Genomic DNA, 15,266 nt, shown 5'->3' with positions numbered 1-15,266 from the left:
GATCCCTGTGGCAGTCAGAGCTAAGTTATCCATGAAACCCAGTAGACCCAGCATATAGGGTCCATAATACTGTTAGGAGACCACAAGAATGGTTCAGCATTATTTTCTTTTAAACTTAGAAAGAAAATTAATATAATAGCAATGAATATATGCTAATCATTCTAGCTGGATTGTATTTGTCTTTATATCAACAGGGTCATAAACTATAATGTTTTAATATTTCTTTGTGGAGTAATGGGCCCATGAAGGCAAAAGTGCTGAAGGCCAAGACAAGTCATAATGCCACCCTAATGGCAATACAGTCATTATATTCACTTACAACAGAATTTTGAGAGCATACAGATTACAGACTCCCATTCCTCTGTTGCCCAGTGTGTCTAATAGGAGAGCCTAATGAATGGCTGTCAGAGTTGTATGTGGCGCTGTCTGTCAGCAGCTGCAAGGTTTCTAGTCATAGCGTGAGAGTGGATCCTGGCCCTGCTCAAACCAGCTTTATCCTTAGCAGTTAGGGAAACAAGAGGAAAGTGAATCCATATTTACATGCTACAACTTGATATTTCTCCTTAGCTTTGGCCTTCCTTCCAGCAAAACTAGAAAATGTGAGTCTCTAGGAAAGATGCTTTACTCTCCTCCTGACAGACTACAAATATACCTCAGAGATAGATTAGGCTCAGTTTCAGACCACTACAATAAAATGACTATTGCTATAAAGAGAGTCACACAATCTTTTGGTTTCAGCTGCATATAAAAGTTATGCCTACACTACACTGTGGAGTCCTGATGTTGTGCTGTAGGATAAGCACTGGACTACTTACCACAAAGTTGGCAGTTCAAACCCATGAGCCACTCCTTGGAAATCCTTTATAGGGTTGCTATGAGTTGGCACCAACTCCATGGCACTTAGTAACAACAATACACTATATTGTAATATATAGTCCATTAAGTGTGCAATAGCATTATGAAAAAGTTTGAACTATTTTATGAATTATTAAAATATGACACAGAGACAGAATGAGCACTTGCTATTAGAAAAATGGCACAGATAGACTTGCTCAATACAGAGTTGCCACATACCTTCAATTTTTTAAAAAATGCTATATTTACAATGTGCAGTAAAGTGAAGCACACTATAAAAGAGTATGCCTACACTGCCTACTGCTCTTTTTATTTCAACAGTCAAAAAGAGTTCCAGCCAAAGGACAAAACAAGTATAAAGAATGCAGGTTACAAGGATACATGTTCCTATGCCTCTAAAGCCCTCTGCCCTAAAATTTATGCTAAGACACAGGAAAAGTCCTGGTGGGAATGGTTAAAATATTGTTAAAATAGATTCCTATGGATAGGGCCCTTAATAGAGCCATTGCTAACAATAATAGCATTATGTGTGTTTGGGCCCTGCATATTTAACCTACTTGTTAGTTTAAACTTAAATTTAAGTTTCAGGCTCTAGCAATTCCATGTCAAGTTGATGATTTTGCATGGATAGCCACCCATCCCACTCAACACCATTGACCTTCCCAAGGAGCATTTAGGAGAGGTGCCTGTTACCCTTTGAGCAGACAGGACTATGTCCTGCTCAGCAGGAACTAGCCTAAAGATGATCGATGACCTTTCCCCCTTTCTCTCAGGGGGAAGTGTTAGGTTCCAGCAAGGAGGGTGACTGAACAGTCCCATTTTTAAATGAGATAGCAGCTAACCACCTATCTACATGCAGGCCGGCCAGCTGATGGTCAGCTTTTGTTCCCGTTTTGAAATGGGGCAGCAGCTATCCATCTGACTCTACTCCGGCCAGTCATCTGATAACTCACCTCTAGAGCAATGTTCCTTCCTCAGCAAAGGCCACTCAGGGAATGGCCTGAATGCTGCATAAATAACTCTAAACCACTATTGTTAAGGATCTGCTCTTCCTACTAAGAGCTGTGTGACCCTTTTCAAGTGCACTTTTGCTTTGCTATTAAAGTTCTGCCTCGTTATTAAATGTTATAAAAATAATAATGTGGGTTATTGGTGTAATTTCTCACTTTTCAAGGAAGTCTTAAAAACTTAGATGTCATTGAATCCAGTTCCTTCATTTTATTTAATAGAAAACTGAAATTCAAAGGGAAGGTGACTTGCTTAGGGTCACAATCTAAATTGGTACCATAACCAGGAGTACAGCCAACTTACTATCTAAGAGTAAATAATACATTCATCTAGTGCCAACTTTGTATTTGTAATATTTATAAAATTCTATTAATTAATTTCCAAAGATGATTTCTACTTTGTGGCATGTAATCCATATTTTGACAGATCAAGATATCCTACGTAAACTGGAGAAGAAAAAGATTCTTGTGTTCACTCCATCCCGAAGGGTCCAGGGCAGAAGAGTTGTCTGCTATGATGACCGGTTCATAGTCAAACTAGCTTTTGATTCTGATGGCATCATTGTGTCCAACGATAACTACCGAGACCTTCAAGTTGAAAAGCCAGAATGGAAGAAATTTATAGAGGAGAGGTTGCTGATGTATTCTTTTGTTAATGACAAGTATGTTTCTTTCTAGTAGGCTTTGAATAGTTTCTATCCAAGTTACCACTAGGAATAGTTTTCATTTCATTGCAATAGACATTTACTGAGTACATACTATGTGCCATGTGTTATGTCTGTTGCCATGGAGATAAAAGGCTGGATAAGGAACAGAAACTCATCCTTAAAGGCCTCAAAATCTAGTAGAGAAAAGAAAAGCATAGGCAATTGCAATGCATTGTGATAAATGTTATAGTACAGGTATTTTTAAGTGCTTTTGTCTTTACATTAGAGAAGAGATGACAATTGAGATAAAGTTTACAGAGTAAACGGGGTGTTGCAGGTGATGGAAACATCATGAATACAAGTATGAAGGCTTGTGAGGGAACCATCAAGCATGGCAGTATGACTGAAATATATAGTCCATGGAAGAATGATGCACAGAGAAAAATTATTCTTTCTATATGATAGCGTGGGAACAAAGGGAAGAACTGCTGGATTTCAGAAGGTAAAGTTGAGGCAGGAAGGACAATTAGAAGGCTACAACAATAATATAGTGAAGATATGGTGAAGGTCTGAAATCCTTAGTCAGGGCTAGTGGGGTCAAGAGGGAAGACATTCACATCTTCATTTGCTTGCTTTCAGATTTATGCCTCCGGATGATCCTTTAGGACGCCATGGTCCAAGCCTTGAAAATTTTTTAAGAAAAAGGCCCCTTGTTCCTGAATATAAGAAGCAGCCATGCCCTTATGGTGAGTACCTATATGTAGAACTATGGGAAACATAAGGAATAAGGACTCTGAATGCTTTTCAATGTTTTCTTTTCAAATGAGAATTCCTGGCTTGTCCACTTTCTGTGACTTCAAGTCTTTGACTTCATGTATTCTCAGGTATTGAAGGAAAAACCTACTGAAGAAAAGGTAACTAAAATTGAAGAGAAAATTAGTTGTCACTTGTTAAAAATGACCCACATGCTCTAGCTGCCTAAGTCCTGAGTGATGTTGCTAATCATTAATTTCAGTTTCCCTCCAAACTTCATTTAAATTTGATTTGCTCTTAAAATATAGTCTTCTAGACTGTTTTCATGTTCTTATCCAAGTTCCTTTTAATATAAAGTTTGTTAGTAGTGCAACATGGGCTACTTGACCTAAAGCTACTTTGGGTGTTTGCTCTTTTTGGATAGTCATTTGTTTTCATGAAATGTTTTGGTTTTTGCTTTCAGTTACCAGAGTGTTTCAAAATCAGAGTGTTTTCATGTTCATTCTCTCATTTAATCCTCACAATGACCCCATATTATACTATATACATAATTATGAACCTTGTTTACAGAAGAGAAAATGAGGCCCAGAAAGTAATCACTTACCAAGGTCAAGCAGCTAGTTAAGTGATATAGCACTGGATGTGACATTGAGTTCTAACTTGTCTCCAAATCTGTGCTCTTTGCACTGCTCGATGCCACTCTACACCTCCTTAGTATGTAAATTATATTTAGGCAAGATTGTGAATTACAGGAAGATGAGGGCTACTTAATTGCTCAGCTCTTAGCTTTCACACTGCAATTTCCTCTCCTGCCTTCCATTTCCTTCTTAGACCCTCACAGTGGTGATGCCTCTCTGGTGTTGTCTGTTGCTCATCTTTGTGAAGAGTTAATTTTCTACTTTCATCTCACCCTAAATAGAAAAACCCTAATCTGAGTGACCAGATTGTTAAATTTCTAGAACAGAGGGTTGCATCACTATTAGAGAGTCTTATTCCAAGGCATTATTTTTTCAGGCAAAAAATGTACCTACGGCCACAAGTGCAAATACTACCACCCGGAGCGGGCCAACCAACCCCAGCGTTCGGTGGCTGATGAGCTCCGCATCAGTGCCAAACTGTCCACAGTGAAAACCATGAGCGAAGGCACCCTGGCCAAGTGCGGCACAGGGATATCTAGTGCCAAAGGTGAGATAACCTCAGAGGTCAAACATGTGGCCCCAAAGCGCCAATCAGATCCCAGCATTCGGTCTGTGGCTGTGGAGCCTGAGGAATGGCTGTCCATTGCTCGAAAGCCTGAACCAAGCTCTGTCCCCTCACTTGTGACTGCCCTAAGTGTTCCCACAGTCCTGGCCCCCAAAAGCCATGCAATGGGTGCACTGAATACCCGTTCAGCCAGCAGTCCAGTGCCAGGGTCCTCCCATTTCCCCCACCAGAAGGCCTCCTTGGAGCACATGGCCAGTATACAGTACCCCCCTATTCTGGTTACTAACAGCCATGGGACTCCTATTACCTATGCTGAGCAATACCCAAAGTTTGAGTCATTGGAGGACCATGGCTACTACTCAATGTTAGGTGACTTCTCCAAACTGAACATCAACAACATGCATACTCGAGAGCGCTACATGACTGAAGCAGATCGGGGGATATATGCTCGGAATCCCAACCTCTGTTCTGAGAGCCGTATGAGCCATATCAGGAATGACAACTATTCCTCTTATAACAACTTGTACTTGGCTGTAGCTGATGCTTATCCTGAAGGTAGTTTGAAGCTGCATCGCTCAGCATCCCAGAATCGTCTTCAGCCTTTTCCTCATGGTTACCATGAAGCCTTAACACGAGTACAGAGTTATGGCCCAGAAGATTCTAAGCAAGTCCATCACAAACAAACAGTCTCCCACTTAGCTTTGCATGCCCAGCACCCAGCAACTGGAGCACGCTCCAGCTGTTTTGGAGACTACCCAATACCTCCCAATATTCATCCTGGGGCAAGTCCCCAGCCAGGCCGTGCTCTAGCTATGACTCGGATGGACAGCATTTCTGATTCTCGCCTCTACGAGAGCAATCCCATGAGGCAAAGACGACCTCCTCTGTGCCGGGAACAGCATGCCAGTTGGGATCCATTGCCCTGTGCAAATGACTCCTATGACTACCATTCCTCTTCCTTGAATAACAGCCTCATGCAGCCATGCTATGAGCCAGTCATGGTCCGGAGCGTGCCTGAAAAGATGGAGCAGCTTTGGAGAAATCCTTGGGTTGGTATATGCAATGATTCCAGGGAACATATGATCCCAGAGCACCAGTATCAAACCTACAAGAACCTGTGCAATATTTTTCCTTCAAACATTGTACTTGCAGTGATGGAGAAGAATCCCAACACAGCAGATGCCCAGCAACTGGCAGCCTTGATTGTTGCTAAGCTTAGGGCTGCACGTTGATTAAAAACAAACAAACAAACAAAAAAAAAAAACTTATACTAATATGGATATTCTCATAATATATTATATTAGTAATTAATATCTTCATTGCGCTTTGCAAATTAGAGTGTTTCCTCCTGTTTATATCATTTAAGTGTATAACAACCCTGTTTTAGTATCCTGTTTTATAGGAAAGGAAGCTAAGTCTTAGTGAGATTAAGTGGCTTGCCAAGATCACACTGCTAGCAAATGTCTGAGCCAGGACTGACACCCAAATTCTGACTCCAAGTGCCATGTTCTCTTGCACTGCACCATGCAGAATGGAGGCAAAACCCAGGGAGGAGAAGCCTAATTACAAGAAATCCCACAGGATTACATTTCACTGATTTCTTAGTCTATGTCACAAAGTATTAATAATATACCTAATTTAGAGAGCAAAAGCATCAAGATCAGATTATATGTTGAAATAACCTTTTAAGATTTTTCAATATAACTATTTTATTGCATGGATATCTGATCATTCAATATCTTTATTAACCAAGCTATAGGGTCACATTTCAGATTCTAAAGCTATATTTCAAACTTACTGTTAGCAATGCTATTGCATGCACCAATATTCAGTTTGAAATGTGTCTATGTAAAAAAAAAAACCTTTTATATAGTGATAACGAGAAGGTAGTCTCTGCAAAATCCTTAGTCTATAGCTGTATCGATCACAAACCTGACTTGATCATTTTATGTCACATTTCAGAGTTTTAACTAGCTATGAAAGTGAAATTACATGCCAATATTTGAACATTTGTTCCTTAGGCAACAGAGCAAACCAGCTCTATTTCCTTTGTGTTTTTTACTTGGCAACACTTATTTATTAGCTTTTAATCTTCACCTCAGCAAATTAGGGATCAAACTAGCACTCTTTTTTCTGCAGAGGAACTGATGAATAAATTGACGTTCCAAGTATAGTATGCATGTGCTGGACAAACACAGAAGAGTTTGACCTGGACCAAAAGATTAAATAATACTAGCAGGAGAGATGGCCAAACCCATGTGACTTGAAATGATGAACCCCAAAGGCTTCTCTCAAGGAAAGACTAATGGATGCTCACTGGACTTATGACCTATGCAGTATTCAGCATCACAATGAAATGTAATGGAGGACAGTGCACAGTCATGTGATCCACTTTTTCTTGCTGTTCACTTTTTGGACAATAAGGTTGATTATTGGTGGATCATTTCTTTAGAAAACCAAACCAGGGTATTTTCTAGGTAGAAAAAAAGGTAGCTTTCAAAGTGGGATGCTGCATCTTTGCTAATAGCAAGCTCAGTTATGCACTTCAAATACACACAAAGAATACATTTGCCATTAGATCATTCCTAGACGTGTTACTAAAGAAAGCAAGACTTTTTGATTGGAGAACACCACTTGTGCAACTTGTGTCTTGTTCAGGGTGGGAACCTCTGTAGTTAAATGCCTCTGGTGATGATGTTATGTGTTGTGGAGTCAGTTCCGACTCATAGTGACCCTGGACAGGGTTTCCGAGGCTATAAATCTTTATGGGAGCAGAAAGCCTCATCTTTCTCCTGCGGAACATCTGGTAGTTTCCAACTGCTGAACGTGAGATTATCAGCCCGATTCGTAAATAGATGAACCCCCTTTTTGAATCCATGGCAAATTTCAACATTTTGAGCCATGACTAGTTCATTATCCTTGAGCTGAAACTTGCTAACTTCTATGGTTGTTTTTTAATGAAAGTTGAGAAGGTCTGTTCTAAGACTTTTGTTTCTTCATGAGACAGTGCAACACTGCCAATAAATCCTATAAATGTTTCTTACTGTGAAACATTCTGCATTTCAGGCTGTGGTCAGGGTTGTTTCTAGTGGTTTGATAGTGGCTTGCATGCTTTCTTTGTCTCTCTCTCAGTTGATCAAAACTGCATTTCAACCAACATTTCTCATCAGTTAACCAAAGCTTATTCATCTGTCAGCCAATCTTCCTATTCTTTAACATATTGATAAGGCATGAAATTTTTTTGTGGTTTTTTTGTTTGTTTGTTTTCTGTCAGGTAGGTCCATAGAGAGTGACAGCTGCCACTGAAGTGCTTGCTTTGCTATTTCACACAAACACCATTTCATATTTTCAACTTCTTGGACCTTCTAAATCTGACCTATGTGTAAATCGGGGAATTTGACAATCTCAGAAACTCTAATCCAAAATTATCAAAGGCGCTGCAGTGTCCACTAGCTGCACAATTTACAGGAAAACACAAGATTAATCTTGCAAGTGTAATTAATGTTGAACATGTTCATATTCAGTACTCAAAAAATTTGTAAACTCCTCCCAGCCCAGAAATATTTTTAAGGCAGCATATATATTTCTAATTTCCTAAAAATAATTGTCATTCTCCTGTCAAAAAATGCATATGAACCAAAGTGGATAGGAACATTGCCTCAAATAACCAGAAATGTTTCCTGATGCCAATTGTATCTCTTTTTTTTTTTTTCTTAATTGTATAGAAATAGATGTACAAAACTCACCTTAAACTAGGTTTGATACTGAATTTTCACCACAGGAAAGGAGCCCAGGATCATGAATGGGCTCTTCTTTCTAAATAGAAGTAGTATTTATAGACAAAGATGGTTTTTCAAGGTCTCTTTATTGCCATGTGCACAGCTGTTATGTGTAGTTTCAAGCATTATAATGCATAAATTCTCTTTAGTATATTGAACTTAGTATGTCCTTGTAAAAGTAATTTTGTATAAAAAGTGTTGGCATTAATGAATATTAATATATAGATCTGAAAATATCTATAAATTGAGCTGTACATCTATGAATGTGCCAGTCCTGCTTGGATTTCAGTTATTAGAAAAACAATCTATTTTTTTAAATAGATGTCTGCACACTTTTGACTCTTCCATTTTGCCTGTAATTATAAAAATACAAATACAAGGATTAGGGTCCTTTGAATCCCTTGATAATATAAACAAGCTTCCTTTATGGGGCTAAGCATGTGCCCTTCAGGATATTTTCCTCCAAGCACTCAGCAGTGGTTATTACATATAGTATTTGTGTGGTTTTCGAGAGCACAGCAGTGTATTTTGCAAAAGGTGCTTTGCAATTTTAATTCTCTCACTGATTCTCTGACCTCATAGCAAATCTGTGACTGTTCCAGCCTTAGATGTTTATTAAGGTTGTTGTGATTTTTTTTTCCCCTTCTTTTTGTGATCTGTTGTTATTTTGACTTGAAGAAGAAATTTGACACTGGAGTAGCATGGTAAATCCAGGGCACCTTTCCTGTAAGACAATTTAAAGAAGGTGCCTTTTCAAAGGTAACACAGAGCGATTATACTCTCTTAAGGTGAAAGGTATGGAAAGGAGAATGACAGATGCCTTATGGAAATGGTCCACAAAACTTTTCTTCAAAATAATGAAACACATAGCATGAAATACACACACACACATATTATATGGGAGCACAGTTGCGCAGTACGATAAGCACTGGACTGCAAACCACAAGGTCCAAAGTTCAAGCCTGCCAGCCTCTCCATGGGAAAAAGGTGAGACTTTCTGCTCCTGCAAAAATTTAAAGCCTTGGAAACCCTATACAGGGTTGCTATGAGTCAGAATCGGCTCAATGGCACTTAACAACAATATATGTATATAAATATATACACATATGTACACACACACATACACACATATGTATAGTCTTTCTCTTTCTCACTATTAATTTCCAGAAGAATACTTCTAAAATTCATTTTTCTATTTTGGAATAAATTATCTTTATATAGTAATACAAACATTGCTATACATTAACCTTTGGCACTGAGTTTTCCTCTAAGACTTATCTTTAGAGGTGCCCAGTAACCATTTTATCTATGGAACTTTGTACAAATGCCCTTTTTGAGGGCCAAGAATTTCAATACACTTTGTTTTATTCTGTGAAACAAGTTTGGAGCTGCACAGGGATAGTAATGCAGAGCTGTCCAAAGAGCCCTGCTCAAGTTTCCTCCTAATCCTTCTTTGCCTTCCCCTAGCTGTGTCTCCTCAGGTCTGACACTGAGGAATGTATAGTCTTAACAAAAATGGGACTACAGTTAGTACTCATTGGAAATTAAATTAATAGATTTCTATAACCTGCTTGTCTGAAGTAGTCAATGCCTTTGTAAAACTCAGTATATTCAATATTGTTTGTATTTTATTGTGTACATAGGCAGATTGACTACTTTTAAGTCCTGGTTTGTGTATCATTGAGCTATAGTAGTTTGCTGTATCCACTGGTGGGATTAAACAATACTGTTTAATGAGTGTACACTTTTATAAAACCTCTTTGGGTTTCTTGTTTGACCCAAACATAATGTAAGTCTCAATGACAAAAACACAAAACCAACCAGAGGTGAATGAAAATATATCCCGTCCCAGTTTTGACTGCCCTATAGTGCATGTGCAATGCTTTTTCTGTTCTGCCTGACGTCAGCAACATGCTCTCATTAGCATGAATGTGCTGTGACTATTTCATAAGGTTTTGTCTCACCTATAATTGTAATGGAAAATAGTGTAATATTGACAACAATGAATTGTAACCACACTTATTTACTGCATAAAGTATTTGTATACTAACCATTAATGGCTCTGTTTCTTTAAGAACATATAACAAAAGCCATAACTAGCGCGTACATATATACACACATTCGTTTGCTCCTTAAAAATTAAATTTCTCCCTTTGGGACTTTCATCTTAAGAAAAGATATAAGGGTAGATAGTGGTGGTGGTGGTTATGTGCCATGGAGTTGGTTCTGACTCATAGTGATGCTGCACAGGGCTTCCGAGGCTGTAAATATTTACAGGAACAGAAAGCCTCATCTTTCTCCTGCAGAATGGCTGGTAGTTTCAAACTGCTGACCTTTATTAGGTTAACAGCCCAACTCATAATCACTATGCTACCGGAGCTCCTTAGAAGGGTAGAGATCTTCCCAAATGAATTAATTGGCATTTTATCACAGAAAGTATGTTGTTGTTAGGTGCCATCCTTTCTGACTCACATTGATCCTATGTACAACAGAATGAAACATTATTCAGTCCTGCACCATCCTCACAGTAGTTCTTATGTTTGACAACATTGTTGTAGTCACTGTGTCAACCCACTTTGGTTGTCAACTCATTTTTCACTGACCCTCATTTGCCAGGCATAATGTCCTTCTCCATGGACTGGTCCCTCCTGACATGACATCCTTTTTTCTAAAGGGCATTATGGTTATACTTCTTCTAAGACAAGTTTGTTCATTTTTCTGGTAGTCCATCATATATTTAAAATTCTTCAACACAATTTAAAGGCATCACAAAAAGTATATGCCCTCTAAATTTTGTATACTAATAGCACCAAGTGCTAGTCAAACTGGCGTTTCCCATAGAATTGAACTGGGTCTCCACTTGTGGATAAAAACACAGTGGAGGGCTCAGGGCCCAGGCTTATTTCTGTACACAGTCTCTCCCTCAGTCAGATATCAGAGCTAGAAGGGGGCTAATACGCTATACAGAGAAGTCACTCAGGTCATGTTCAACTGCATCAACCCCTTGTTGTTAAGTGCCATCGAGTAGGTTCTTACTCATAGGGTCCCTGTATAGGGTTTCCAAGGAGTGGCTGGTGAGTCTGAACAGCTGACCTTGCAGTTCAAACCAACCTTGTGGTTGAGTGCTTACCACATTAATCCCTTAAACCTCAGGTATTGAAGTTCCAAGGGTTGAAGAGATCTGGCCTAGGCTATGAAAGAAATTAGTGGTAAAGCCGGGACTGGAAGCATGATTCCCAGGCTGCTGGTCCTTTCATCACAGTGATGTTCTGCTCTTTCCTCAGACCTCTCTGCATCTTCCTACCCAATTCAAGCCTACTCCAGGCCAGTCTCATTTTAAAGGCAGAGGTGGCCACAATGGCTGCAGCAGAGTTTAGCCCAAGAACCTTTGAAAAGGAGTTATTAGTGAATCTGATATAGTATCCTCCCTGGGAATAAGTGTTCTTCTCTCCTCCTCCCATTTCCTCTCTTATTCTTGTTGCTTTCGCTCACATTCTTCAGATATACATGTGTCAAATGCTTACTGTGAAAAAAAAAAAAAAAAATCTTATTGTATACTAAAATAAGGGCCTGGCCTATACTAGGCTAGGGAGTTAGGAGGAAACAGTTCCTGTCTTGGAGAATTTGTACTCTAGAAGGGGATTGAAGTACACTCAGAGAATTAATCAAGACTTTTGGAAAGTAGTGATAGTGTGTGGGTAGGAGAGTGGTCTGAACAATTAGAATTCCAAGAAGGAACAATTTATTGCCGAACGCCACTCCTCAGTCACAAGTGAAAAATCAATGAATTGACTATATTGTTGTTGTTAAGTGCCATAAAGTCTATTCCAACTCATAGCAACCCTGTGTAGAGGATTTCTAAGGAGTGGCTGGTGGGCTTGAGCTGCTGATCTTGTGGTTAACAGTCCACTGCTTATCCTACAGTGCCACACCAGGCTCCAGCTGACCTCTCTGACCTCATGACCTATCATGTCTGACCTTTCAGTTAACCCATGTACCAATTATCCTGGACCTTCACCCCAACATGTATGCTTTCTTAATCCCTCCAGACTTCTATCTTCCTTCAACTCATTCAACAGTTCATCCCAGTGTCAACTGTCACCTGTCCAGCTATCCCACTTTCTTGTCCAGACATTAGCTCCTTCTCCCTAGCGGGCTCTGCAGGCATCTTGAACCTTTATTTTAGCATTTGTCACTTTGTGTTATGATTGCATAATAGCCTAACTCCTACCAGAGTTTCATGAGGACAAGGAACCATGCTCTTAATCACTGATAAATTATCACCTGTCAGAAAGGTGATTCTCAATTATTGTTGTTGAATAACTATTATAATTTATGCTCCATTCCTCATTCTGTTCCAGTTTCCAGTTAAATGTGTGCAGTTAAGGCTTTCTTTCATCTCTAATTATGAGGAAAACTGTAAGGCTGCACCCATTAAGTGGTAAAACTTGGGGAAACACCAGGTCTTTGGGAAGATTTTTTTACTCTATCAGTGGATCTCAAATTTTAGTGTGCATTAGAATCACTTGAAACATTTGTTAGAACAGATTAATGTCCATTCTCACTCTTGCATTCAGGTTGGGGCTGAGGTTCAATTCTCAAATGACATTATAAGAAACACTGATCTACACCAACAATAAACTTACTCTGAGGCCTTGGGCAAAACCCTTCCCTCTTTATGTCTGTTGCAGTGTCTTGATGCATAAAACTGAGTAGGCTGGATGAGAACTGACGTCCATTTTTTAGCAGCAGCAAAACCCATTTTTCAAAAGAAATCTTATGTAAGATCCCAGTACATAAACAGTAGATAAAAATCAGAGCTGCTCTGGAGAAATGATGGAGGTGAACTGAGAGCTTGCAGTCTGATCTCCCATCTTGCCATGGAAGGGGCACTGAGGTACTTTCCAGAGCACATATTTGCAAATCCCTTGACTAGGTATGGCCTAGATGCTCTTTGAGGGCTCTTCCAGCTGACATCCCTAAACTTTTAGCATTTGCCATTGTCGGGGGAGAGGGAAGAGATGGTGGGAAACTGACTTTGACCAATAAACAAATTGCTTTGCTTTGCTCATCTCATGCATAATGCTTGGATCCACATAGGCCAGGAAATCAGCTCTGTTGGGCTCATGAATCCCTTTGGTAATCTGATATAATCTATGGACTAGCTCCCTAGAAAAATTATGTGGCACTGCAGGATAATGTGCTGGACAGCAAGGTCAGTGTGAACCGCAAGGTGGGCAGTTCAAACTCACCAGCTGCTCCTTGGAAACCCTATACAGGGTTGCTGAGTCAGAACCGACTTGATGGCACTTAACAACACACATACATACTAAGATATTTAGTAAATACTTTCAGAAGTTTTATGGACTCATTATGAGTCCTATGTCCTCAAGTTAAAACCCTGCACAGTGCTCTAGTAGATTCCTAGGGGAGCAGACAGCTTCATCTTTCTCCCACAGAGAAGCTGGTGGGTTTGAACTGCCGACTTTATAGTTAACAGCCCAAACCTACCCCACAGGACCACCAGGTCTCCTATTTAAAAAAAATATTAAAAAAAATATTGTGAATTGAGTGAAGTTTTACAGACAAGATCACCTATGTTGCATTCAACAAATCATACTTTGTTTCATTTCAATGACTGTAATCCCCTCCATGCAACAACAGTTATCCTACTTCCTCCCTGTGGTTCCTATTTCCATTCCATCCACTTTCACATCCCTTCTTAACTTTGTCCTTAGGAAAATGTTGCCCTTTTGATTCTTAATGACTGACCATTCCATGGTGAGTAGACCTTACTAATGTTGTTCATTTCCTCCTCTCTCCCCATAACCCTATATACTGCTTGGCTGAAAATTGGGCCACAAGGGCGAGATCCTTTCCAGACCTGAAGGGTGGTCGAGGGTCAGTCTTGGGTCCCTCCTGTCTCTTTCTGACCATTAAACCTAGTCTTTTTAAAAAAAAAAAAAAATTGAATTTTGTTCCACATGTTCTTTCACTCTATCCAGGACCTTTAAATTGATCCCTTTCAGAGCAGATGGTAGCAGTAGTGGGCCACCTTCTAGTTCTTCTGATCTTAGAGTCATGGGCACTGATGTTCACATGTTCCATTAGAGTTCACTGGTCTAATTGATTCCAAGCATCTTCAGTTCTCATCACTCTAATTACTTCCACACATGGAGAGACTAATAGTTGTACCTTAGATGGCCCTTCAGGAACTTTTACAATCCCAGACACTACTCACCAAAGTATGCCAACTGATCATGGTGTTCTGAGCTATGGGCCACCATGGCTCCTTTTAATGACAATTCTACTAAATTCTTCTTTGGCACTGTCATAATATAAGCCTTCTCCTTCCTTGGTTCAGGCACTTTTGGGACCAGTTTCTTGGCTGGTGTGCTGCTTGGTTCTGCCCCTTGCTGCCACTTGTCTTGGCCTAAACATGGACAGAGATGCTCACTCTGTCACCCAGTTATCACACTCCCCAGGGTGGGGATAGGGATGTTGTAGCCACAGACTTGACCTGATTCCACCACCACCGCCCTGGAAATATTACTCCAGCAAAACCCCTTGTGGTACACTGAAATTCCCTTAAGGCTCTTATGGTGACCACAGTACCTGTCTTTTCTCACTAGGCTGAGAGCTCTGATGGGTGAGAATATAATTTATTCATCCATCTCTTGGCAGCTCAGGGCTATCACAGGGTAGACAGTCAGAGTATCTGAGGAAACTGGATTATCATAGAGAAGGATCTCTAAGCCAATGCCTAAAACACTTCTGTAGCTCCAATTCTCACCACAGGGAAGTCTACCTTTTCTAGGCCAAAGGGTGGAGAATTAACAAAGGCAAACTTCTCTTTGGATTTCAATTTGTGTTTGGTGCCCAGTGAGGGAAGGCAAAGAGAAAAACCAGAACCTTGCTGGATAGCAGAAAGGTCTGGGTTGTCCCACTGTAAGCCTCTAAGCAGACTCCGTTATTGGCCGGGTTCTGTAGACAGCAATTTCTCTATTTTGGGGCCTGATGCT

At 39.9% G+C, this 15,266-nt stretch overlaps 1 protein-coding gene across 1 annotated transcript in view; it reads left to right on the top strand.

Moving 5' to 3' along the window:
- The window catches only part of ZC3H12B (zinc finger CCCH-type containing 12B), a 27,892-nt gene extending 22,195 nt beyond the window's left edge, over positions 1–5,697 (top strand). The window contains exons 3-5 of the mRNA XM_006870795.1: positions 2,290–2,524; positions 3,149–3,255; positions 4,277–5,697. Coding sequence (XP_006870857.1) covers positions 2,290–2,524; positions 3,149–3,255; positions 4,277–5,697 — 1,763 coding nt within the window. The remainder of the gene's footprint in view (positions 1–2,289; positions 2,525–3,148; positions 3,256–4,276) is intronic.
- The last annotated feature ends 9,569 nt before the right edge of the window (positions 5,698–15,266 follow it).

This window comes from Chrysochloris asiatica, unplaced genomic scaffold (genome assembly GCF_000296735.1).
Source record: "Chrysochloris asiatica unplaced genomic scaffold, ChrAsi1.0 scaffold00152, whole genome shotgun sequence".
In the NCBI taxonomy this organism is placed as follows: Eukaryota; Metazoa; Chordata; class Mammalia; order Afrosoricida; family Chrysochloridae; genus Chrysochloris; species Chrysochloris asiatica.
This window is presented reverse-complemented; position numbering and strand designations above follow the sequence as displayed.